Consider the following 27,990-nt stretch of genomic DNA (forward strand, 5'->3'; position numbering starts at 1 on the left):
ATTGTCCGACCAGAGGGGAGGCCATATTGGATTTGGTACTTGGTAACAAACCGGGACAAGTGATGGGTTTGTTAGTGGGTGAGCATTTTGGGGATGGTGACCACAATTCTGTGACTTTTACCTTGGTTATGGAGAGAGATAGGTGCGTGCAACAGGGCAGGTTTTACAACTGGGGGAAGGGTAAATACAATGCTGCAAGACAGGATCTGAGGAGCATAAATTGGGAGCATAGGCTGTCAGGGAAGGATGTCGTTGAAATGTGGAACTTTTTCAAGGAACAGATACGATGTGTCCTTGATATGTATGGACCTGTCAGGCAGGAAAGAGATGGTCGTGTGAGGGAACCTTAGTTGACGAGGGAGGTTGAATGTCTTGTAAGGAGGAAGAAGGAGGCTTACATAAGGTTGAGGAAACAAAGTTCAGACAGAGCGTTGGAGGGATACAGGATAGCCAGGAGGGAGCTGAAGAAAGGGATTAGGAGAGCGAAGAGAGGGCATGAACAATCTTTGGCGGGTAGGATCAAGGATAACCCAAAGGCCTTTTATGCATATTTAAGAAACACGAGAATGACGAGAACAAGGGTAGGTCCGATCAAGGACAGTAGTGGGAGACTGTGCATTGAGTCGGAAGAGATAGGAGAGGTCTTGAATGAGTACTTTTCTTCAGTATTTACAAATGAGAGGGACCGTATTGTTGAAGAGGAGTGTATGAAACAGACTGGTAAGCTAGAGGAGATACTTGTTAGGAAGGAAGTTGTGTTGGGCATTTTGAAAAACTTGAGGATAGACAAGTCCCCCGGTACTGACGGGATAGATCCTAGGATTATGTGGGAAGCAAGAGAGGAAATTGCAGAACCGTTGGCAATGATCTTTTCGTCTTCACTGTCAATGGGGGTGGTGCCAGGGTACTGGAGAGTGGTGAATGTTGCGCCCCTGTTCAAAAAAGAGAATAGGGATAACCCCGGGAATTACAGGCCAGTTAGTCTTACTTCGGTGGTAGGCAAAGTAATAGAAAGGGTACTGAGGGATAGGATTTATGAGTATCTGGAAAGACACTGCTTGATTAGGGACAGCCAGCACGGATTTGGGAGGGGTAGGTCTTGCCTTACAAGTCTTATTGAATTCTTTGAGGAGGTGACCAAGCATGTGGATGAGGGTAGAGCAGTGGATGTAGTGTACATGGATTTTAGTAAGGCATTTGATAAGGTTCTCCATGGTAGGCTTATGCGGAAAGTCAGGAGGCATGGGATAGTGGGAAGTTTGGCCAGTTGGATAGAGAACTGACTAACCGGTCGAAGTCAGATAGTGGTGGTAGATGGTAAATATTCAGCCTGGAGCCCAGTTACAAGTGGAGTTCCGCAGGGATCAGTTCTGGGTCCTCTGCTGTTTGTAATTTTTATTAATGACTTGGAAGAGGGAGTCGAAGGGTGGGTCAGTAAATTTGCAGACGATACGAAGATTGGTGGAGTTGTGGATAGTGAGGAGGGCTGTTGTCGGCTGCAAAGGGACTTAGATATGATGCAGAGCCGGGCTGAGGAGTGGCAGATGGAGTTCAACCCTGTCAAGTGTGAGGTTGTCCATTTTGGAAGGACAAATAAGAATGCGGAATACAGGGTTAACGGTAGGGTTCTTAGTAAGGTGGAGGAGCAGAGGCATCTTGGGTCTATGTTCATAGATCTTTGAAAGTTGTCACTCAGGTGGATAGAGCTTGTAAGAAGGCCAATGGTGTATTAGCGTTCATTAGCAGAGGGATTGAATTCAAAAGTCGTGAGGTGATGTTGCAGCTGTATAGGACATTGGTAAGGCCACATTTGGAGTACTGTGTGCAGTTCTGGTCGCCTCATTTTAGGAAAGATGTGGAAGCTTTGGAGAGGGTGCAGAGGAGATTTACCAGGATGTTGCCTGGAATGGAGAATAGGTCGTACGAAGATAGGTTGAGAGTGCTAGGCCTTTTCTCATTGGAACGGCAAAGGATGAGGGGTGACTTGATAGAGGTTTATAAGATGATCAGGGGAATAGATAGACAGTCAGAGACTTTTTCCCCGGGTACAACAAAGTGTTACAAGGGGACATAAATTTAAGGTGAAGGGTGGAAGGTATAGGGAGGATGTCAGGGGTAGGTTCTTTACCCAGAGAGTGGTGGGGGCATGGAATGCGCTGCCTGTGGGAGTGGCAGAATCTGAATCATTGGCGACCTTTAAGCGGCAGTTGGATAGGTACATGGATAGGTGCTTAAGCTAGGACAAATGTTCGGCACAACATTGTGGGCCGAAGGGCCTGTTCTGTACTGTATTGTTCTGTGTTCTAACCATAACCATTTATCCTGCATGAAAAAGGGTGCTTTATTGTTTGGTAACATTGTTTGATTAGTTGAGACATTGCCATAGACAAAGTAATAGGGAACAATAGATTTCTGAAGCAACCAAGTGATTTTAAAAAGATGCAAAAGTATTGCTTTTGTTGCAGAGAACACGTCCCAGCATATGATACGTGTCTGAGCCACACGACAAGTTTGACTGATTACCTTAAATTAACTAAATTACTTCAAAAGAACAAATCTGGATTTTTTTTAAAAAGATGACCTTGTCCACTGAGGTGCTGCTTTTAAAGTCTGTGAGCCTTAACTCCCAAATCCTTGAGCTCTTCCATGTCACTTAGTTTTATTTCCCCTCTCTTGAAGTACAGTTATTTTCCTTTCATCAACATGTACTATGTTCAGGTTAGTAACAATGAATTCTGTTCAGACACATTGTTGATCATTTTACATGATAAATATCCATTTGCAATTTTCTTTTGATCATCAGAATCATTTACTATGCCTCACATTTCAGTAGCATCAGCAAATTAGAATAATATTCCTTCTATGTGTGCATACAAATCACTGAAGTGCACAGTAAACGGAAACAATTCTAAAACAGAACCCTGTGGAGCACTTCTACCCAATACTAATCACTTTGGGATATTTCTGTCAATTCATAATCCTCATTGCCTCCCTTTCAAGTAGTTTTTAATACTATTTTCTATCTTTCCTTAATTCACACCCTTTAATCTTGTACAACAATTCTAGTTTCCACTGGCTGTTTCACATATCATGTTCTGGGACATGTATATTCATCTCACTGATTAGGAAGTGATGTCCTTTCATGTCTGTGTATCTTTTATCCCTCTTTGAAATCAATTGCATGATAAAACTTAAATGGATTTAATCTGGGATCCTCCTGATGTGAATGATCACCAAAATGGTTTGTGAATTTACCTGTTGAACCTCAAATGGTTTGACCACGTGTGTGCCCTGCACACGTGACCCCAGGGACATTTTGGAGCCACACTGCTCAGTGCTGAAGGTGTTGCTTTAAGGCCTGAATGAAGGTAGAATGTTTACACTGTTTTGAGTTTCAGATGGGCATTTAATTGTCATCCAGAAACAGAACTTGCTTACTTACAGCATATGGCAGACCTCTATACCCATGATGTTGTGCAGTCCCATAGTTGTGATTTGAGTAGCTGTTCTTCTCAGCAACTGCAGGGCTAGCTTCCACCAACTCTGGGCTAAAACAATAAAAGCAAAGTCAAAATATCATTAGTTTGCAATGTTTCCTGTGCAGCTTCAAAAGTTTTGTTTTCCTTATTGGAACTTAATCCTTTAGACATCAAATGAGGCTTTCACTTTCCCCTAGCCTTGCTGCCATTGTTCAAAACATTATGCCTTCTCTCCCAAGGAATCTCTCTAACCAAGGCATCATGAGGAAAAAATACGATTTGTAAAAAGTGTGGCTAATAAAGTATATTTCTTTATATTTACTCACAGGACATGGGCACTGCTGGTACTAAGGGCAGCATTTATTTTCCACCCGTAATTAGCCTTAGAATGTGGCAATGAGCTGCTTTCTTGACCAAGCATGAGAGTGGTTGAAGGCAAAATGGAGAAGGGGAGTGGGAAAAGATGGTTTTGGGGAGGAATGAGAGTCAGAGAGAGAGTGAGTGAGTGAGTGAGTGAGTGAGTGAGTGAGTGAGTGAGTGAGTGAGTGAGTGAGTGAGTGAGTGAGTGAGTGAGTGAGTGAGTGAGTGTGAGAGAGTGTGAGAGAGTGAGTGAGTGAGTGAGTGAGTGAGTGAGGTGAGTGAAAATTGACTTGAGAACCCTTGAAAAATAATAGCCAGAATCCAATTCCAGAGTTCCCAACCAAACTCAGGTTTTCCTATTTTAACCAGGGCCTTTTTAAAAGTGCATTCTGGATCAGCTCAAAATCCTGTATCTGACACACTCAACCTGGACAGCTCCACTGTGAAGCTTGCCATAGCCTACTCCTTGGAGCTTAGTAAGGCTTTTAAACAACTATGTATCATTGTCGTGCATATGAGAATCTTTTGGAAGATAAAATTCAAAAGGTGTGCCACTTGTTCCCCATACTAAAGTGTGTCCTGCAAATGACTCCTCAGGGCTTCTATCTCAACCTAAGACCATAAGACATAGGAGTAGACGTAAGACCATTCGGCTCATTGGGCCCACTCTGCCATTTAATCATGGCTGATGGGCATTTCAACTCCACTTACCCACATTCTCCTGTAGCCCTTAATTTCTTGAGAGATCAAAATTTTATCAATCTCTGCCTTGAAGACATTCAACGTCCCAATCTCCACTGCATTCAGTGGCAATGAATTCCACAGGCCCACCACACTCTGGCTGAAGAAATGTCTCCATAGGTCCTACTCTCCCCGCCTGACAGAAACAACTTGCCAACATCCACCCTTTTTAAGCCATGCATTATCTTGAGTCTCTATTAGATCTCCCCTCAACCTTCTAAACTCTAATGAATACAATCCCAGGATCCTCAGCGATTCATCATAGGTGTTAGGCCTACCATTCCAGGGATCATCTATGTGAATCTCTGCTGGACATGCTCCAGTGCCTATGTCCTTCCTGAGGTGTGTGACCCAAAATTGGACACAGTATTCTAAATGGGGCCTAAATAGAGAGTTATAAAGTCTCAGAAGCACATTGCTGCTTTTATATTCCAACCCTCTTGAGATAAATGACAACATTTCATTCGCTGTCTTAATCACAGACTCAACCTGCAAGTTAACCTTTAGAAAATCCTGGATTAGCACTCCCAGATCCCCTTGTACCTCAGCTTTAAGAATTTTTTCACTGTTTAGAAAATAGACCATGCCTGTATTCTTTTTCTGAAGTGAAAGACCTCACATTTGCTCATGTTTAATTTCATCAGCTATTTCCTAAAACTGTTTAACTCTTTCTGCAGCTCCCCACCTCCTCAGTACTCCCTGTCTGCCCACCTAACTTCATATCATCAGCAAATTTCAACAGAATGCCCCCAGTCCCTTCATCTAGATCATCAATATATAAAGTGAACAGCTGTGGCCCCAATACAGAACTGTGTGGGACACCATTTGTCTGCTGCTGCCATTCCAAAAAATAACCTTTTATCCCAACTCTCTGCCTTCTGTCAGACAGCCAATCCTCAACCCATGCCAGTAGCTCATGTCGAACACCATGGGCCCTCACCTTACTCAGCAGCCTCCCGTGAGGCACCTTATCAAAGGCTTTTTGGAAGTCTAGATAGATAATATCCACTGGGTTTCCCTGGTCTAACCTACTTGTCACCACTTCAAAAGAATTCTAACAGGTTTGTCAGGAACAACCTTCCCTTACTAAATCCACGGTGAGTTGCTCTAATCCGACTCTGCACTTCCAAGAATTTAGAAATTTCATGCTCAACGATGGATTCGAGAATTTTACCAACAACCGAGGTTAGACTAATTAGCCTATAATTTTCCATCTTTTATCTTGATCTTTTTTTGAACAAGGGGGTTACAACAGTGATTTTCCAACCATCTGGGACTTTGCCTGACTCCAGTGACTTTTGAAAGATCACAACTAACGCCTCTGCTATTTTCTCAGCCAGCTCCCTCAGAACTCTCGGATGTAGTCCATCGGGGCCAGGAGATTTATCAATTTTTAGACCTTTTAGCTTATACAGCATTTTCTCTTTTGTAATGCCTACCATACTCAACATTGTCACCTGACTCTCCATAATTGTTGGGATATTGCTCATGTCTTCCACTGTGAAGACTGATGCAAAGTACTTATTAAGTTCTTTAGCTATTTCCTCATTTCCCATCATTAGCCTTCCAGCATCAATTTGGAGCAGCCTAATCTCTACTTTTGCCTCTCGTTTGTTTCTTATGATTGAAAAAAAACTTTTACTATCATTTCTAATATTACTGGCTAACCTATCTTCATATTTGAGCCTCTCCTTCCTTATTTCTCTCTTTGTTATCCTCCATTTGTTTGTGTAGCCTTCCCAATCTTCTGATTTCCCAGTACTCTTGGCCACTTTATAGGCTGTCTCTTTCTCTTTGATACATTTCCTGACTTCCTTTGTCAGCCATGGTTATCTTTCTTTTCTTTCGGATGAACCTCTGTACTGTGTCCTCAATTACACCCAGAAATTCCAGCCATTGTTGCTCTACTGACTTGCCCACTAGGCTTTGCTTCCAGTCGATATTCGTCAGTTCCTCTGTCATGCCTCTGTAACTACCTTTATTTACCTGTAACATAATTACATCCGATTTTGCCATCTCTCTTTCAAACTGCAGACTGAACTCTGGCATATTATGATCGCTGCCTCCTAACTGCTCCCTTACTTTAAGATCTTTTATAAAATCTGGCTCATTACATAGCACTAAGTCCAGAATAGCCTGCTCCCTTGTGGGCTCCATCACAAGCTGTTCCAAAAAGCCATCCTGTAAGCATTCCATGAACTCCCTTTCTTTAGACCGGCAACATTATTCACCCAACCCACCTGCATATTGAAGTCCCCCATGATCACCAATTAAAAATAAAGCTTTACAATTGGATTATTTCATATCTTTTCACTTGTTAAAACCAATATACTTAAAAATAATTGTGTCTTGAATCTTCTATTGGGCTGCAACTATTCAGATATTTTAAACATTCAACCCACTCTGCAACCTAAAAAGAGGGAAACAGTCTGAAAACCAGAGAAGACCATACAAAAAAAAAGTGAAACCTTAGCAGTGATCAGTCAGCCAAAACTGCTAAACAAGTTAGGGCCCAATTGCTTCAAAACAGTAAAGATGTCTGGGTTTTGAATATATAATAAAGCTTGTTTGAGAGCCGAGACAGCCATTATTGATTGATATCTGTTTGTGATCTTGATTAATTTCACATTGCTTTTCAGATATTGAAACTTTTAGTGGGTTGCAGTGAATCGAGGCTTTCTTTTCTAAAAGAAACATTAGAAGTATTATCAAAGTTTTTTTAAAAATACATCCAACTGCGCAATAGTGTCAAAGGCCCAGACCCTCCATCACAACAGACAGCAATCTGACTCAATCATCACACCAACTGACAAGTAATTCCCAGGGCAAATAACAGTCACAAAGTACTTGCTGGACCTTTATTATTATTGAGACAAAAAAGACACCTCTCTGCTCTCCTTCCCTAAAGATTTGGTATGCACCAACTTCACCAATCGCAGATTCTGCCCCTGCAAGAGCAGCAAAATAAGAAGAGAGGGAACTTGTGACTGGGGGAGCTGGAGAAGCCAGTTTTAAAGAGACAGAATCTGTGACTGGAGCAGCAGCTTTGTCTTTCCTATGCTGGCTGCTCCACAATCGTAGCTTTGCAATCAGTTCCCACATTCTCTGACTGCAGAGCTGCGATTTTGAAAAAGATCCCAATAGGAAGGCTGAAAAAGATATTTAAAGAGGTGGATTTATGAGATATGGAAGTCAGAAATCTGCCAAATAACCAAAATTTCTCGACCCTGTGTTGATTCAACCGAGTGGCCTGCTACAGCATTTCAGAAAGTAGTTAGAAGTCAACCACATCTCTTGTGAATCTGGAATCACACAAAGGCCACACTGGGTAAGGATGGCAGATTTCCTTTCCTAAAGGACATTAGTGAACCAGATGGTTGTTTTTTTTAAAAGACTGCAATCCAGAGGTTTTGTAGCCACTGTTAATCACACTGTCTTTACTACAGGTTAATTTAATTCAATGAAGGAATGGGGAGCTGTTAGCTTAGTGGTATTATCACTCGATTATTGATCCAGAAACTCAGCTAAGATTCTGAGGACCTGGGTTCAAATCCCACCACAGCAGGTGGTGAAAATTTAATTCAATAAAAATATCTGGAATTACAAGTCTATGAAACCATTGCCAATGTCAGAAAAACCCATCTGGCTCACTAGCCCTCCCTCAGGGAAGGAAATCTGCCGTCCTCAATTGGTCTGGCCAACACTTAATTCCAGACCCACAGATGTGGTTGATTCTGAAATGGCCTTGCAGAAAAATGCCAGTTATCTCTTTGTCTCAACAAAGAAATGAAATCAGAAGGACCACCTGACATTGACAATGGCAAAAACAGACCTGTCGAACGTGCAAAGTCCTCCTTACCAAAATCTGTGGGCTACATCCCAAACTAGGTGAGACATCTCACCAATTACTTATGCCTGACATATTCATACTCAGAGAATCATAACTTACAGGTATGTCCCAGACAAAAGATATGAGGTGTCATCAACCGTCCTAACAAGCAGGATCTGCTCAGTGATGCCCAATTTGGTTTTTTCAGGGCCACTCAGCTCCTGACCTCATTGCAACTTTGGTTCAAACAAAAGCACTGAAATCCAGACGCAAGGTGAGAGTGACAGCCTTTGACATCAAGAAGTCCTTGTAAAACCGTAATCAGTGGGAATCAGGTGGCAAACTCTCTGCTGGTTAAAGTTATACTTGACACATAGGAAGATGGTTGCGCTTGTTGGAGAAGGTCTGTGATCTCAGCTCCAGGACGTCTCTGCAGGCGTGTGCTAAGGGCAATGTACTAAGCCTAACCAACTTCATTGCTTTGTTAATGATCTTCCCTCCATCATAACGTCAGGAGTGGAGATGTTTGCCAGTAATTGCACAATGTTCAGTATCATTTGGTCTGAAACTGAAGCAGTCCATCTGAAGAATACCCAGGCTTGGGCTGAAAAATAGCACGTAACAAGTAACGTTTGCACCACATAAATGCCAGGTAATGATAATTTCCAATAGGAGATGATCTAATCACCACTCCATCACATTCAATGGTGTTACCATCACTAAATTCCCATATATCATTATCCTGGGGGATAATCATTGTCCAGAAACTGAACTGGACCTGCCACATAAAAACACTACAAAGGCAGGTTAGAAGCTGGAATACTGTGGCAAGTAACCTCCTGACTCCCAAAATCTGTCCACCATCTACAAGGTACAACTCAGGAAAGTGATAGAATACTCCCCACTTGCATGGATGGGTGCAGTTTCAACAACACTCACTGTCCCTGGGTCAAAATTCTGGAATACCCCCCTAATGGCATCGTGAGTCAATCTACAGCAGGTGGACTGCAGTTGTTCAAGGCGGCAGCTCAGTACCACCTTGTTAAAAACAACTAGGGACAGGCAATAAATGCCAGCTAGCCAACTATGCAAATGTCCCATAAATGAATCAAAAAATTTAAACTTTCCAGCTGTAGCAGTGCATTTGAACTCACAAGCCTGCATCTAACTTACTAGTCCAGTAACACAACTATTATACTACTGTATCCCTTATTAATAATATTGAAGTGTTTTGTGTGGCTCAGTATTAGACCTCTTGCATCATAGTAGTCTCTCATCTCAGTGTGTCAAAGATGCCAGCTTAAAAATGATATCAAGCAACATTGTTAATTTAGATGAATGCAATAAAACAGATCATGGCACTCTTCAAAAAAAAAAGCAGGGGAGTTCTCCTAGCACCTTGGCCAATATGGGGCAGCACAGTGGCTCAGTAATTATCATTGCCGCCTCACAGCGGCAGGGACCTAGGTTCGATTCCAGCCTCGGGTGACTGCCTGTGTGGAGTCTACACATTCTCCCAGTGTCTGCGTGGGTTTCCTCAGAGTACTCCAATTTCCTCCCACAATCCAAAGATGTGCAGGTGAGGTGAATTGGCCATGCTAAATTGCCCATAATGTTAAGAGACGTGTAAGTTAGGTTCATTAGTCAGGGGTACATATAGGGATCAGGGAATGGTTCTGGGTGGGTAATGCTTCGGAGGGTTGGTGTGGACTTGCTGGGCCGAAGAGAGTGTTTCTACACGGTCGGGATTCTATGAATATTTATCAATTAACTAACACTGCTCCTAAATGACTATCTGGAAACTAATTGGGTGCAAGTTGCTTGTCATATTTTCCTAAGTTACAACTGCATCTATGCTTTAAAGTACTCTAATAAAAACTGAAAAAACTGTGGAAACAAAAACAGAAGTTGCTGGAAAAGTTCAGCAGGTCTAGCAGCATCTGTGAAGAGAAATCAAAGTTAACATTTTGTGTCTAGTGACCGTTCCTCAGAAGATAGAATGGGGGAGAGGGTAAGGAGTAAATGATTAGTGGGTAGAGAACCCAAAGGGAGAAGAGCAGCTGGACAGGTAAAGGAGCAGATAACAGTCTTGCTAGGAGGAAGAATTGCTGTTAAAGGAGACTGTTAGTGGCTAACAATAGGTAGTGTGCTGGAACGGCAGACTATGTGCAAACAAGGCCTAGTGTGTGGGGTAGGGGCTAGGATATGGGAGAATTCAGGCACCAAAATGATTGAGCTCATTACTGAATCCAGAGGGCTGTAAGGTCCCCAAGCAGAAAATAAGGTGTTGTTCTTTCAGCTTGCTCTGAGCTTCACTGGAGCACTGCAGCAAGCCTGAGACAGAGATGTTGGCCAGGCAACATGGTGGTATGCTAAAGTGGAAGGCAACTGGAAGCTCAGGGTCTTTTTTTTTAAAAACAGGCAAAACATAGATTTGGTCACCTTAATTTCTCTGTCCCTGCTCACCCAATCCAACCTACCTCCCTCCAAACTGACTGCACTCCATGCACTTAGATCCAACCTGACTTTGTTATGAAGCTGCCGGTAAGGGTAGTGCTGTTGTAGACTGGCATACTGACCTCTACATTGTTGAGGCTGAGCGCTAACTCTCAGATACCTCCTCCTATCTTCTCCTGGACTACGGCCCCACCGAGGCACATCAGGCCGTTGTATCAACTATGGTCACTGACCTCATTTCATCCAGTGATCTCCAACTCATTGCCTCCAAACTGATAGAAGCAAGCTGAGCAGGACTGGGGAACTACCTCCTCCCAAAAATCCATGAACAGGGCTGTCTGGGCAGACCCATTGTTTCAACCTGCTCCTGCCACACAGAATCTCTCTCTTCCTACCTTGACTCAGTCCTTGCTCCCCTTGTCCAGTCCCTGCCTGCATACATCCATGACTCCTTTCACACTTGAGAGAGTTTGCCTCCTCTTTACTATGCACATGCAATCCCTTTACTTGTCCATCTCCTACCAGGATGGTCTCAAGGATCTCCACTTCCTGCCAGAGCAAAGGCCTGACTGTCCCCACCCATCACCACCCTCCTCCACTTGACTGAGCTTGTCCTCACCCTGAACAACTTCTCTTTTAACTCCACTCATGTTCTTCAGGTCAGGAGGGTGGCCATGGGTCCCAGTTGTGCCAGTTTCTTAGCAGGGTATGTAGAACATTCCTTGTTCCAATCCTATTCTGGCCCCCACCCACAACTCTTGCGATATTGGTGCTGCTTCCCTCTCTCATCCATAATTGGATAAGTTCATATATTTTGCTTCCAATTTCCACCCCGCCTTCACTTTCATCTGGTGTCTGACTCCTCCCTTCACCTCCTTGACATCTCTATTTCTATTTCTGGGAATATTGGCCACTAATATCTACTATAAGCCCAGTGACTCCCACAGCTACCTGGACTGTATATCCTCGCATTCTGTTCCCTGGCCAACACCTTTGTCTCAGACTTGCTACAATGATCCAGAGAAGCTCAGAGCAACCTGGAAGAACACCACCTCATTTTCCGCTTGGGGACACTGCAGCCCTCCAGACTCAAGTTCAATAATTTTAAGGCCTGAACTCTCCCACGTCCTAGCCCCCTACTCTACACACCAGGCCTTGTTTTCACATAGTGTGCCATTACAGTACATACTACCTATTGTTAGCCACTAACAGTCTCCTTTACCAGCAATTCACCTGCCTAGCAAGACCATTATCCACTCCTTTGTCTGTCTAACTGTTGTTCTGTCTCTTTGGGCTCTATCCCTACCTATCATTTACTCCTTACCCCCTCCCCCTGCCCTCCCAACCTATCTTCTGCATATAAACCAATATGTTCCTAGCTGCCATCAGTTCTGAGGAAGGATCAGCAGACCGAAACATGAACTTTCATTTCTCTTCACAAATACAGCCAGACCTGCTGAGCTTTTCCAGCAACTTCTGTTTTGTTTCTATCCTAGTTTAATGACTATGTGTTATAATCCTGATGTTTTGAAGAGAATAGGAGAAAGTGAGGACTGCAGATGCTGGAGATCAGAACTTAAAAATGTGTTGCTGGAAAAGCGCAGCAGGTCAGGCAGCATCAAAGGAGAAGGAGAATCGATTCCTGAAGAAGGGCTTAAGACCAAAATGTCGATTCTCCTGTTCCTTTGATGCTGCCTGACCTGCTGTGCTTTTCCAGCAACACATTTTTAAGTTTTGAAGAGAATATAAATCAAAATCTATTGACTGCAAGGGCTGTGTTAAATATTATCAAATTCAATATTCCTCTCTCCTGTTAGCTGCACAAGACAGGAATAAGGCCTTTTCACAATGCCTTATGCCAGGAAAAATCCATTCTATTTCTTACCAGCAGAGGTCACCAACAAAACAAAATGTAGCATTTTTCTTCCTTGATCATGTGATGTTTCAATGAACCTTTTCATCTGCTTAATTATCATTCACGCCACAACCCAGGTTATAGAAAACATCTACAGTGTGAATACTACTGCTTTTGCGTATTATATGCACCATTATGCACACCATTTGTAAATGCCACTAATGGCAAACTAATAATAGTAATTACTAATAGCAGTTAAAACAAAACTCTTCCCCCCACCCCCCCCAATCCACATTGCAATATAAATCCAGTGAGTACCAACAAATTCTATAGATCAGGCTTACACCCACGAGATGCAATAATTTGTGGGCGGCACGGTGGCACAGTGGTTAGCACTGCTGCCTTACAGCGCCAGAGACCCGGGTTCAATTCCCGCCTCAGGCGACTGACTGTGTGGAGTTTGCACGTTCTCCCTGTGTCTGCGTGGGTTTCCTCCGGGTGCTCCGGTTTCCTCCCACAGTCCAAAGATGTGCAGGTCAGGTGAATTGGCCATGCTAAATTGCCCATAGTGTTAGGTAAGGGGTAGATGTAGATGTAGGGGTAGGGGTATGAGTGGGTTACGCTTCGGCGGGGCGGTGTGGACTTGTTGGGCCGAAGGGCCTGTTTCCACACTGTAAGTAATCTAATCTAATCTAATCTAATCTAATCTTCCAAAAGTTCAAGCTGAAAGCTCAAATTCGTTAAATGCAGATGCATGGAAACTGATCAGACAGCTCACCAGCTGGCATGCATAGAAACCATTCTCTCAGTTTAATTATCTCCAAATTAATCTAATCAGCAGTTCTTTTCCAACAGAATTTGCGCTTGCCTGATACAAAGTCACTATCTATTCTCTCTCCAGTATCATTTTGCACTTTACCCAAATCCACTAGGTAAAGTATGGTTAAACACCATTCTCAGAAAGACCCCTCCTTCCAGCACCATTAGGATATTGGGAGAGTTTAAGATTAAATTTTGGAGTCTATCAGGTGCAGGGTTTTTCAGCATTTACCCCTCTTGAAGCACTTAGATAAATGTCATCTCCTGACTATTTCTCATCTTGCCTTTCACCCTACCTGCTACAGCATCCAAAACCGCAAGATTCCACATGCTGGAAATACAGCCTGATCCCAGTCAATATTTCTCTCTCTCTCCACTACCAGCTGATTTGTCATATTGCTCATCTGATGTCGAGTGTGAAGAATGAAGACATGGAAAAGATCCTCCACCCATCCCAATCTTCCAGAAATATTGTCCTAAGTCACTGGTTTGAGCATACTGTAAAAATCTAGGACACATGATTGAAATGTATAAAAGTATCACAATAAAATTAAATAGGGAGAGAAAATTGCAGTATTTGATTTTAGCTCTATTCCACAGGTTGCAAACAATACAACATCACCACAAATGCTTAAATGTAGCTGATCTACAGAAATTATCAGAAAGGAACACATGCCAGTCATGAGACTGCCAATTCCTATAATAGCATCTTTTGTGACTTTATTTGTCAAAACACGTTGTGTGAACAGTGCAAACAGGAAGCTCTGGGTCCATTCTGGGCAATTCATGTTGTAATAATATTAATCATGTCTCCATAATGGACTTGCCCTGAGCAACGTATCAGTTACAACAGCAGATACTCACCAGTACAAATGCAACTAAACTCCAATTTCACATCTTCTGAAATGCAAACATAAAGATCAGAATGTTCAAATGATAGCCCCAGTAGGAGCTATAGTGGGTCATCAACCCATTAGAATCTGCAGTGGAGCATTATCATGGCTCTTAAACTGAGCTATGGAATAGACATTCAATTCTGGGTTTCCCAAACATCAAGGGTCAGAAGGTGGATAGGACGATGACCAAATCTATTCAAGAAAGGATTTCCAACTAAAAATCGGAATAGTTAAACTAGATACGGTTTTATGAAGCTCCAGAAATCACTGCAATACAAAGGAAGATCAAAGAAGCGTACCCCATACTCCCATCGCTCCAGATGTCACTTTTATCTGGAAGCCTTGCTGCAGGATCTGAAAGGTAAAAGCGAGTTGATGCTTCCCAAGGATGTGAGAAAGAAAACAGCCTCTCAAATCAAGCAAGTGTCAAGACAAAAGGCCAACGAAAATCAGCAAAAAGAGGCCTGATTTCCCCCAACCTGACAATGGCATCCTATAGGTCAAGATTCTCAACAGTGAGAAAGATGAGCATTATAACATTTTCAGGTGCCAAATCTCACTCTGACCCAGCATTGTCCTGTACTCCTCTAAACAACATACCATGCACTCAACAAAACCAAAGAACTCCAGATACTGGAAATCAGAAGCAAAAACAGAAATTGCTGAAAAACCAGCACATCTGGTAACATCTGTGGAGAGAAGGCAGAGTTAGCACTTAGGTCAACTGATCTTTGGTCAGAACTCATCCTGCTCTCTCTAGGCACCTCCTGCAACCACCATCTGAATAGCTAACATCTGCTTTCATTTTTGCCCCATCTCTTATCCATTCCTCACTTTTAACCTCCACAAATGTTGTCCTTCTCTTCTCTCTACATAATGCAGCACTTTTGAGTTGGGCTGAAATGCCTGGTTCTGTGATGTATACCAATATTACAATCATGACTTTCCTTGAAAGAGAGTACTCAACTTGGGAGAGAAATGGGAACTTGGAAAAGACTCTCGTGACTGCTACCAGAAATGCATACTCAGCTTTCCCACTGGGAAGGTAGTCTTCTTCCAAGGATATAGTGTGAAATCATGATTCTCTGAGACACTGGTGCGCACACATGTCAAAAAAGCTGTTCTTCTCTCTGTCTCTGTCAGTTGATTCTATTAAACAGCCCTCTTCTTTAGAGACAGCCCACTGTATCCAAACTCTCTGCCCTGTAGAGCGGCACTTACTTAGTAGCAGACAGTTGGTGATGCTTTAGCTGCTGTTGATGTTGCTAATTCTCTTGCTTCTCCCAGAAGTTCAGGTTATTGCAGTATAAGTTGGTATCATTGTGAAGTAAAAGGCTGACAGCAAGAAGATTGAGGTGAAGATGCACATTTGCTAAAAAGCTTACAATGACAAAAATGTATCGATTTCAGGATGTCAAAAGTAATCCTGCAAGCATAACGTTTTCGGTCTGGTTCATCACGGCTTAGCAATTTTAGATTTTAATGTCTTCCCAGGTATCAATTTTGTTAAACAATCACTCATAGTTGTGTTCTGGCCTCATGAAGGTATGAGATGCAAGACACTTTGGGAACCTGTGTACAGACTGTTAAAATACCAACTGCAGAATTACATGACATTCAATGACAAATTTCCTGACAGCTGCACAATTCAATTCACCTCAAGACTCATCAAACAGAGTCATCGAGATGTACAGCAGGGAAACAGACCCTTCAGTCCAACTCATCCATGCCGACCAGATATCCTAAATTAATCTCGTCCACTTTGCCAGCATTTGGCCCATATCCCTCTAAAACCTTCCTATTAATATACCCATCCAGATGCTTTTGAAATATTCTCATTTCTTCTGGCAGTTTATTCCATACATGCACCACCCTCTTAAAAAGTTGCCCCTTAGGCATTTTTTAAATGTTTCCCCTCTCACCTTAAACTTTTACCCTCTAGTTTTGGACTCCGCTACCCTGGGAAAAAGATCTTAACTATTCATTTTATATGTGCCCCTCATGATTTTATAACCTTCAATAAGGCACCCCTCAGCTCTAGGGAAAATAGCCACACCCTATTCAGCCTCTCCCTATAGCTAAAACCATCCAACCTAAGCAACATCCTTGTAAATCTTTTCTGAATTCAAGTTGCACAACATCATTCCCATAGCAGGGAGACTAGAACTGAACACAGTATTCCAAAAGTCTCCAGATGCACAAGTTAAAGGAAAAACTGGATGAACTTTTAGCTATACTTGATGAGCTCTGTCAACCAAATTTAACATTGTATAAATAAGTGTCAGCCAAAGTCTCCCATTTTATTAAAAATGATGAATGGGGAAGATTTCTCAGTCAAATGTGTACAGTGAATGACAAAGTACAAACCATCAATCAGCAAACTGCATCACAATTTTTGCTCATTTATCAAAGCTTAAGATTATATTGTAACATTTCATTGAGTACCTTATAAAACTGCTTGCTTATGTCAACAGATTCAAAGATCTTTAGACAGCACCTTCCAAAGCCATGACTTCTTCCATCTGGAAGAACAAGGGCAGCAGATACATGGAAGACCACCACTTTAAGTTCCTCGCCAAGCAAATCACCATCCTGACTTGGAAACATATCATTATTACTTCACTGTCACTGGGTTAAAATCAGCAGTTTAAGAATGATGTGGAGGTGCTGGTATTGGATTGGGGTGGGCAAAGTCCTAGTGCTTCACTTGACAAAGCAGCTGTGCCAAAAGCTTGTGATTTCGTGATTTCAAATAAACCAGTTGGATTATAACCTGGTATCATGTGACTTCTGACACAGTTTAAGGCAGCAGCCAAGGAGAGGTAATAAATGCTGGTCAACCAGTGATGCCCACCCCAAGTGAATTAAGAAAGAACCTGAACCTAGATTTCTTCCATAATGAGTCCTAATGGTCTAATTAAAGCTCCTATGCTGGTGACTATAGAACTGAATGCAAAGAGATCAGAACAAATTCTTTTAGGGTACTAGAGGACTACTTTTTAATTTTAAGTTAGAGGTCGTTATGAGATCAGATGGAAGATTGGTTAACATTCAGGAAGCAGACAGTGAGGGTGAATGGAATATCAAAACCAAAGAAGCTTTCCAATAATTGTAGAAGTCCTTGATAAGACCATATATGGAATACTGTATGTACTTTTGTTTTTATATTTAAGAAAGGATATAGAGAGGTATTTGCACAAGAGGCAATGCAGCAGAGGTTCACTGGATTGATTCCTGCACAAGAGGGCTACCTTATGATTGGACACTGAGTGAATTGGACCAAACAACCAAAGGTTTTGAAGAAAAAGAAGCAGTATTCCCTCTAAGTTGCACAGCTGCAGAACAATCTATCGAGTGCCAATCACTTAATTGTTACACCCACGCACATCCCAATGGTTAAATGAGATTTACTGCCACTCTAGCCCATCAGCAAAGAAATGGTAGATTCCCCCAGGACATGAAATAAACAGGTGACAGAGAAGCCTGACATGATTAATCAGGCGGAATTAACAGCCAAAATTCACTTGTGTCAATTCCTGGAGCCTGAAGCTATCACTCAGATTGAATAATAAACACCAGCTGATTCCCCGAAACTGAACAACAAGCAGAGAACCTCCACAGAAAGCCTTCACTTCCCACCCAACAATCAGGTAGATAAATCTCAAACTCGAGCTTCTTCCTCCTCTTCTTCTCTTTCCCTGGTTCCATTACCCTGAGGTGCAATGAAAACAGCATTCACTCATTACTTCCTTTCGCTTTCCGCTTGCCCTCTACAGCCCTACTGCATGCCACCAATTCGCCTGGCATGCCAGCTCACCACCCATCCAGCTCTCTTGCTCAGTTTCCAGCTCACCAGTAAGGAGCAAGAGACAAGAACCAAACAGATAGGCCAACAAATAGCAAGCACAGCAATTGGGACAGACAGCGAGTAAAAGGTTGGAAGTGGTGAGCAAAAGGCAAGTTGAAAGAGCCAGTGAGTTAGTAAGAGTTCATAGGTTAAGAGTTAAGTTATTAAGAATTAAATTGTTAATGATTTGTAACACAATTATGGGACAAGTTAACACCACTGATCTTGTCATTTTGCAGCAGTTATAGAATTAAGGAAGATTGAACAGAAAGACATTGTACACATTTAAAGCGTGGGGGCGTTTAAAGGCAGTTTGCAAAAAAAAGTTGGTTTATTAGCCTTGCTTTTCATACAGAATCATGAAACATAACCAGGTTGTGTGAAATGTTCGAAAGTCTATTTCTACCAAATAAATTACCAGACATTGCAATAGAAACATCATTGTGAAATCCATTCCATCAACCCCCTCATAAAAATCAAAATTGCTCTTTAATACTAAAAGCGGATATTTGATAATTTTACAGAGTTAAGGCCATTGGCAAAAGATGAAATCATACTACTTAAGCTGATTCATGTGGCACAGTGGTTAGCACTGCTGCCTCACAGCGCCAGAGACCCGGGTTCAATTCCCGCCTCAGGCAAAGTGGAGTTTGCACATTCTCCCAGTGTCTGCATGGGTTTCCTCCGGGTGCTCCGGTTTCCTCCCACAGTCCAAAAATGTGCAGGTTAGGTGAACTGGCCAGGCTAAATGGCCTGTAGTGTTAGGCGAAGGGGTTAATGTAGGGGAAGGGTGTGGGCGGGTTGCGATTTGGCGGGTCGGTGTGAACTTGTTGGGCCGAAGGGCCTGTTTCTACACTGTAAGTAATCTAATCTAATCTAAAACTGGATTTCACAGCCTGAGATTATGTTAAAGGCAGGATTAATCAAGGCATTCAAGATGGAATTGGATCATCATCTGAACAGGAAAATATGCAAGGCTGTGAGGATAAGGGAGAAGAATGGCAAAGTTGCTCCTACAAAAGCCAGCATAGACATCTTGGAGTAAATAAGCTAGTTTAGCGTTTGTGACCATTCTGAGAGTTGCACACCGGACATTTCCAGAAACCATTGTTGGACAATCAACACACTCAAGGATGTATTCAAAAACAGACTAGAAATACTGCTCTCCAGATGCAAGTGCAAATGATGAGACTCAGGAACTCTGTCAAGTTTCTATGTGCAAAATCAAAGTTACAAGCCAACTTCTGACTGCAAACTACAAAGAAACACAATGCCTAATACCAAATCAAGGCTGTCCACCCACTACCCCAAATTCAAATGCCACTTTCTACTTTGCCATTTTTGAGAAGATTTGTAGCTCAGATTGAGGTTCAGGTTGTAAATTTACTCGCTGAGCCAGTAGGTGTGTTCTCAGATGTTTCATCACCATGTTACGTAACATCATCAGTGAGCCTCCGGTGAAGTGCTGGTGTTCTGTCCCACTTTCTGTCCATGTAACTTGGTCTGTTAAGGTGGGTGATATCATTTCCGGTTCTTTTTCTCAAAGGTTGGTAAATGGGCTCCAAATCGATGTGTTTATTGATGGAGTTACAATTTGAATGCCAGGCCTCTTGGAATTCCCATGCGCGTCTCTGTTTAGCCTGTCCTAGGATGGATGTCTCAGTCGAAGTGGTGTCCTTCTTCATCTGTGTGTAAGGATACTAGTGATAGCTGGTCATGTCTTTTGGTGGATAGTTGGTGTTTGCGTATCCTGGTGGCTAGCTTCCTGCCTGTCTGTCCAATGTAGTGCTTGTTGTAGTCCTTGCAGGGTATCTTGTATATGACTAACAAAATGAATGTCATAAACAGAAAGCGGGACAGAACACCAGCGCTTCAACGGAGACTCACTGATGATGTTACCTAGCATGGTGACAAAATATCGGAGAACAAACCTATATCTCAGCGAGCAAACTTACAACCTGAACCACTTTCGACCCCAATCAGTAACCATCAGAGAACCATGATATTGACTTTTCAATGATTTAATCATCAGATCCATTTTATACACACAAATTTCTCACATATAAACATATGACACTGACCACTGATAAGCAATCGGACATCCCATTCCAACTTAGCCCAAGCCCTTGATTTATAGTAAATTTGTCCAAATATTGTACTAATTCCAGGTTATACTAATTTAATCCAATTGAGAAAAGATCCTGGCAGATCTACTCTGCAATCAGAAAACACACTCCGTTCTTTATAGCTTAGAGTTAGCAGCAAGACCAATATTAACAGAGGATAAAATTACCATTTCTTTAGGTACAGAATCCACCACAATGAATACAGCAGGATGAACCAGGTATACCAAAGTTTGAGCAGTCATGAGGCCTCATTTTAAAAATTCCACAAGATGTAGGTTTCACTGGCCAGGACAATAGTTTTTGCCCAACCCAATGTTTCTGAGGAGACAGTGGTGGGCTGCCATATTAAAATACTGCAGTCCATGTGATGCAGTTACACTGTCAGTGCTGTTAAGAAGGGAGATCCAGAATTTTACACCAGTGACAGTAATGAAATAGTGACATACTCCCAAGTGAGAATAGCTTGGAGGGGAACTTGTAGGTGGTAACATTCCCCTCTGCTGCACTTGCCCCTTTAAGTGGTAGATGGTAAGGGAAAAGTTTTGCTAAGTTCCAGCAGTACAATTTGTAGATGGTAATCAATGCTGCCAGGTGTATCAGTGGTGGAGACAGTGAATGTTTAAGGTGGTGGATGGGATGCCAATCAAATGGGCTGCTTTGACCTAGATAATATTGAACTTTTGAGTCTTTTTGAAGCTACACTCATCCAGAAAAATGGAGAGTAATCTATCTCCTGATTTGTGCCTTGTAATAATGGGCAGGATTTGGGCAACACAAAGCAAAGTTCCTCACTCCTCACTGAGGGATCGTAATGTTAAAGTTAAAGGTGAAGGTTAAATTTTCTCTTGTTGAAAAGGTCATTGCCTCAAGTTTGAGCATGTAAATGTTATGTGTCACATGCTCATCAGCGAGCCTTTCAGCAGTCAACATGGAACATAAAACAGCTTCTGAATGGAAGAGCAGACGTGTTTGTGTGTGCGTGTGTGCGTGCGTGCGTGCGTGTGCGTGTGTGTGTGAGATGTTAAAGTCAAGTGTAAGAGATGCAAGATGAGGGACAGGTACAAGTGCACAGATATTATCAGCGTTTTGTTTTGAGAATTATATCTCCTGGAGTTGAGGTTAAGATTGAAAGCTGATGAGAGGATCAGGACAAGTTATATATTTGATTTGTTATACACTGGTGGACTTATTAATATATTGCTAACATAGTCTTGGGCCTGAAGCATAGATCTTGTTCAGTTGTCAATTGTAAATAGGTAAATATTCAGATAAATATAAATGACTGATGCCACTCAGAGAAAACCTTTCTGAGAAATGGGGAAAGAGATTATTGAATAGGGAAGGTGAAATAAGTTGGGAATCAAATAATTGGTAATATGCCATGGATATGGCAACAAAAGTAGAACACAGTAGTTACAAAAGCCTTGTGTTGACATGTAAAAGGAATATTCAGTTTAAAATCCTAAAGTTTGTTCCTCAGCATGTTATACATAATTCTACTACAGTGCCTCCTCAAGGTTTCTGCTTTAAAGAGCATTCATCATCATCAAAACAAAATATCCATTTTGCCAACCTCCCACAAAAAAAGATCCTGTTCACCACCGACTGCCCAGTCTCCTCTGCTTTCCAAATGATACTCACTCTGATCCAGCAGCCATATCAGAGTATGAAGTATCTGGTGTAGTAACTCCCAGTGGAATTACTATGCTCATGACGTCCAACACCAAGTTGTGTTTATCAAGGGGTCCGAAGCACAGTGCCTGACCACACCGAGGCCCAGCAGCCACAGTGTTGCAAGTAGATCATGGACATGAGGGAAACTGCAAAAGAGGGGAAGATTGAAAAACAAAGTAAGAACAATATGAATTAAAGAATTTATACAAATTTAAATTCTCAGTCATGTTATTTAGGCATTGTAAAATGTGCTGTGTAAATTAAGTTGGAGCAAAACGATAAAGTTCTGTCCTGTGGCATTATTTCCAAAAGGTATATACAGTCTCATTGTTACACATTATATTTCAGCATTCTGACTCCGTATATTCTTCAAGAGATACTGCTTTCTGAAAGTCTATATTTTTGAAGTGGCAATTGAAAATCATAGTCAATTTAAAAAGACTCTCTTGAAATTCAAACATAAATGTTGAAGGAAAGAGAACCTGTCGATTTTTCTGTCCATTTCTCTTCCACAGACAGCATCTTGGATAGCATGTTTCAAACTGTTGACCGTGTACTGAAAATCATAGGAACATTCATAAGCTGTTCAACTCATCGAGGGTCACTAAAATTATGGTTGATCATCTACTTCAATGCCACTTTTGTTTGCTTATCTTCCTAACCCTTGTATATAATTAGAGCCCAGAAAGCTATCAAGTTTGAACTTGAACCTGTTCTTTGGTTGAAATTTCACAGCTCTCTGAGATATAAAACTCCAAAGATTCAACACCCTGAGAGTGAAAAAAAATTCTTCCTCTTCTCAGTTTTAATTGGCCTAACCCTTTTCTGAGAATATGTCCCCAGTCCTAGCCAAGGGAAACGTACTACCCTACATCCAAACTGCCAAGCCTGTAAGTACTTTCTCAGCTTCAATAAGATTACATCTCATTCTTTGTGAAGAATTCAGGCTCAGTTTCCTCAATCTCTCCTCATAAAACAATCGCACCTTTCCAGGGATTAGTCTGGTTTACTTCCATTGCACTTACTCTGTGCCAAGTATATCCTTCCTTCCATAAGGAGCCCAAAACTGCATATAAACCCTTCACCATTCAGAAATACTCTGCTTTTCCTCCCAAAGTGGATAATCTATCACTTATTCATACTATATTCCATCTGTCACGTCTTACCCATTCGCTTAGCCCATCCAAGTCCTCTTAAAGACTCATTATATCCTCCCCAACTTGCACTCCTACTCAGTTTTGTGTCATCAGCAAACTTGGGAATATTACATTTGGTCCCCACAACCAGACCATTTATATTGATTGTGAACAGCTGTGGTCCCAGCACTGATCCTCGCAGTACTCCAATAGTTATAGCCTGCCATCCTGAGAATGAAGAATGAAACACCATCAGAGCACAGAAAACTAAGGGAACATAACAATAATTACAATGGTTCGGTTGCTAAGAAACTAAAATTTAAAAGCAAATCAAATGTGTGAGTTCCTGCAACATTGGGGGCACAACTTTCAAATTATAAATAGCTGTTGATCAATCTTTTTAAACACTTTAGAACATCTCTTGGGCAGGTGGGACTTAAATTTGGACCTTCTGGCCCAGAGTAAGGTTCACTACCACTGCACCACAACCTTTGAGAGGATACGATGCTCAGGTTCACTTACTGTTTCCTGTGATGCGAGGATCGTTGTAACAGGAGAGACTGAGTAGACTAGCCTGTATTCCATAAGGTTAAGAAGAATAAGAGGTGGTCACATTGAAATACATAAAATACTTGAGGGCCTTGACAGCATTTATACATTTAAGATGTTTTCTTAAAGATGTTTTAAGATGCAGGGAAATCTAAAACTAGTGGTTATATCTCATAATAAAGGGAGCAGTTATGTAGGAGTGAGATGAGTCTTTTTCCACTCAAAGGGCTGTGACTCTTTGAAACTTGAGGAGAGATACGTATGTTGAGATACTGTGTACATCCAAAGGAGAGATTGATAGATTTTTGGATACAAAGAGAATAAAGAAAGATGGGGGAAGAGGTAAAATAAGTTGTAACTGAGGCAAAAGATCAAACATTATTTTGTCGATTGGCCTTCTCCTGATGACTCTTTATATAGCTCAGCATTTTAGTTTGTATTTTGCACCAGTGTAAAATATCCTTGGGTCTTAAAGAAAATCACCAAGTTCCCACAGTGTCATGGCCAAGATAGCTCTGCAACCAAAACCATTAAGAATATTAATTAACTGGTTATTCATCTACTTTTTCTATTTTCTGGAGCTGGTCATGACCAAATGACTGCCACAACACCAGGACAGTAAACAATTAGATGTGAAATACTTTTCATGATCCTGAGAAATGCAAACAAATGAAAATTATTTATTTTTCTCATTTATTTCATATTTTCTTCCTCATTTTTGAACTTGATATTGATAATATATCTCCCTTATTGTTTCACCGATCAATACATTTTGTCCAGTACATTTTATACTTCCCAAATTTATAGAATCAAATGTTGTTCTAACATGGCATTATTTGAAAATTTGAACAATGTGTGCCAGGTTTCCAAATCCAAGAGATTCATGCAAATTAGAAGCAGTAACCAACTCAGTCAATACAGAAAATACTGTTAAGTGTATTCACATCACACAGTAGATCACAACTTGCATTTATACAATACTTTATTGCAGTGATAGTTCCCAAGACACTTCTCAGAAGTTTACTCAGATAAAGAAATTGACACAGAGTCACATGGAAAGAAATTAGGAAGGATGACCAAAAGCTTGGTCAAAAGGATAGGTTGAGGAGCATCCTGAAGGTGGAGAGAGAAAAAGTGAGGTCTAGTGATCAAATTCCAAAGCTTGAGTCCAAGGCAGCTGCAGGTAAAACTGTTACCAGTAGGACAAATAAATTGGGATTTCACAATTGGCCAGAATTAAATAATGAATTTCTTAGAGATTGTATGGATTGAAGAGGTCAGGCGTAAGGAGGGGTGGGGCCACAGATAGATTTGAACAGTAGAGTGAAAGGGTTAAATTCAAGGCATTTAAAAGATCAGAAACCAATGCAGGTTAGGGATTACTGCGATGAGGCAGAGGTAAGTTAGATAATGGGCAACAGCATTTTCAACTAGGAGAAAGTGAGGACTGCAGATGCTGGAGATCAGAGCTTAAAACTGTGTTGCTGGAAAAGCGCAGCAGGTCAGGCAGCATCTAAGGAGAAGGAGAATCGATGTTTCAGGCATAAGCCCTTCTTCAGGAATGAGGAGGGTGTGCCAAGCAGGCTGAGATAAAAGGTAGGGAGGAGGGACTTGGGGGAGGGGCATTGGGAATGGGGGTTAAGGTAAGGGTGACAGGCCAGAGAGGGGGTGGGGCGGAGAGGTCGGGAAGAAGATTGCAGGTCAAGAAGGCGGTGCTGAGTCTGAGGGCTGGGACTGAGAAAAGGTGGGGGGGAGGGGAAATGAGGAAGCTGGAGAAATCCGCATTCATTTCCCTCGCCACCCCTATCAGCATTCCAGAAAGACCACTCCCTCCGCAACTCCCTTGTCAGATCCACACCCCCCCCCCCACCAACACAACCTCCACTCCCGGCACCTTCCCCTGCAACCGCAAAAAATGCAAAAACTTGCGCCCACACCTCCCCCCGACTTCCCTCCAAGGCCCCAAGGGATCCTTCAATATCAATCAGAAATTCACCTGCACCTCAACACCCATCATTTACTGCATCTGCTGCACCGGTTGTGGCCTCCTATACATTGGGAAGACAGGCCACCTACTTGCGGAACGTTTCAGAGAACACCTCTGGGACACCCGCACCAACCAACCCAACCGCCCCGTGGCTGAACACTTTAACTCCCCCTCCCACTCAGCCATAGACATGCAGGTCCTTGGCCTCCTCCATCGCCAGACCATGGCAACACGACGCCTGGAGGAAGAGCGACTCATCTTCCGTCTAGGAACCCTCCAGCCACAAGGGATGAATGCGGATTTCTCCAGCTTCCTTATTTCCCCTCTCCCCACCTTTTCTCAGTCCCAGCCCTCAGACTCAGCACCGCCTTCTTGACCTGCAATCTTCTTCCTGACCTCTCTGCCCCCACCCCCTCTCTGGCCTGTCACCCTCACCTTAACCTCCTTCCACCACATCGCATTCCCAACGCCCCTCCCCCAAGTCCCTCCTCCCTACCTTTTATCTTAGCCTGCTTGGCGCACCCTCCTCATTCCTGAAGAAGGGCTTATGCCCGAAACGTCGATTCTCCTTCTCCTTTGACGCTGCCTGACCTGCTGTGCTTTTCCAGCAACACAATTTTAAACAGCGTTTTCAACAAAAGAAGGATGATGGAAGATTGGTGGCCAGCCAGGACAACACTGGGATATTTAAAACAAAAGCAGAAAAAACCACAGCCAATCCATTTTCACCCACTAATGATGCCAGTCAGTAGTTTTTCTTTCTCTTCGGCTTAGTATTATCCATTCCTTTGTCTGTCCCACTGCTGTTTTCCCTCTGATCTCCATCTCCACCTATTGTTTACTCCTCCTCATCTTCAGCGTACATCCCAACCTTCTCCTAGCTACAACCTTCTGAAGGAGGGTCACTGGACCCGAAACACTGTCTCTGCTTTCTCTTCACAGATGCTGCAAGACCTGCTGAATTTCTCCAGCTATTTCTGTTTTTGTTTCAGATTTCCAGCATCTGCAGTTCTTTGGATTTTTTTTAACTGGAATATTGAGTCTGCATATATCAAAAAATGGATAAGTAACAGCGTTGGAAACAAAATAAAAGATGCTGATGATGAGTATGTCAGAAGTTCAGTTCAGAATCAAAAATGGTGAACGAGTAGCAAGTTTTGAGGAAATTTGTAGCTCAGGTTGAGGTGCTGGATGTAGGTTTGCTCGTTGAGCTGGAAGGTTAGTTTTCAGACGTTTTGTCACTATACCAGGTAACATCATCGGTGAGTCTCTGGATAAAGCACTGGTGGTATGGCCAACTTTCTATTTGTGTTTAGTCCTAGAAGCATGGCATTCCAACCAGAACTCTAATCAACAAACATTGACTTGGATACCATTTACCACTCCCTGCAAAAAGAACAAGAAATTATATCACTGCAGGAAATTATGTCACCACAGGAAATTACATCACCAGCCCAAGGAAACCTAAACACATAAATAGAAAGTGGGCCATGCCACCAGTGCTTCATCCAGAGGTTCACTGATAATGTTATCTAATATGGTGACGAAACATCTAAAAACAAATCTTTCAAATCAGCAAGCAAACCTACATCCAAGATGAACTCGTTGCAAACAGCCTGATGGCATTTCAGATACCGAACAAATCAGGGAGATGGAGTTAGTGACTAGTGATTAGAACTTGAGGCCATTACTGGGAGAAATTTCATTGGTACTGGATATTACACAAGAGTAAAAGTAGCAGATTTCTCGTGACAGATGTTGGTGAAAGATGATGTTACTGAGGGACATAATGCAGATAGGAAGTAGGAGATGGGACAAACAGCAAAGGTAACATTGAGGGCAAGGTAAGAGAAGCTAATGCAGGACTAGGCATTGTAGTCGTGCAGACTTTATTCTTATTTGATAGGGAGAAATAAAGAGAAATAATCTCCATTTACGTATTGCCTTTCATGTCCTTTGAACATCTCAAATGCTTCACAACCAAACAGCTATTTTGAAATGCAGTCACTGCTGTTTTATAGGCAGAGTACATTGGCTGGAAAATATAACTGAAATAAGCTTAAGTCTACTGTACATATCAGCAAGTAACTGTGAAGAATGCAGCTTGAAATTCCAAAATATTCAGGACAAGAACATGCAGACACAATTTGTAAATATGAGTGGGAAATGAACTGAATAAGAGACAATGTTACATTTTTCTGCCACTAGAGGAAGCTGTGACATCAGTTACTGGTG

At 42.1% G+C, this 27,990-nt stretch overlaps 1 protein-coding gene across 19 annotated transcripts in view; it reads right to left on the reverse strand.

Annotated features, from left to right (window-relative positions):
- Positions 1-27,990, reverse strand: part of setd5 (SET domain containing 5) — a 154,920-nt gene that overhangs the window by 77,018 nt on the left and 49,912 nt on the right. For 16 of the 19 annotated variants that reach the window (XM_072581988.1, XM_072581986.1, XM_072581973.1 and 13 more), the window contains 2 exons: positions 22,051-22,229; positions 3,443-3,548 (listed from right to left, as the gene is read on the reverse strand). In XM_072581988.1, the coding sequence (XP_072438089.1) occupies positions 3,443-3,548; positions 22,051-22,121 (177 nt within the window). In that variant the 5' untranslated portion in view covers positions 22,122-22,229. Of the gene's footprint in view, positions 1-3,442; positions 3,549-22,050; positions 22,230-23,249; positions 23,448-27,990 lie in introns of all 19 variants that reach the window. The other 3 variants (XM_072581980.1, XM_072581974.1, XM_072581971.1) reach the window with 1 other exon arrangement.

This window comes from Chiloscyllium punctatum, chromosome 12, assembly GCF_047496795.1.
Source record: "Chiloscyllium punctatum isolate Juve2018m chromosome 12, sChiPun1.3, whole genome shotgun sequence".
Lineage (NCBI taxonomy): Eukaryota > Metazoa > Chordata > Chondrichthyes > Orectolobiformes > Hemiscylliidae > Chiloscyllium > Chiloscyllium punctatum.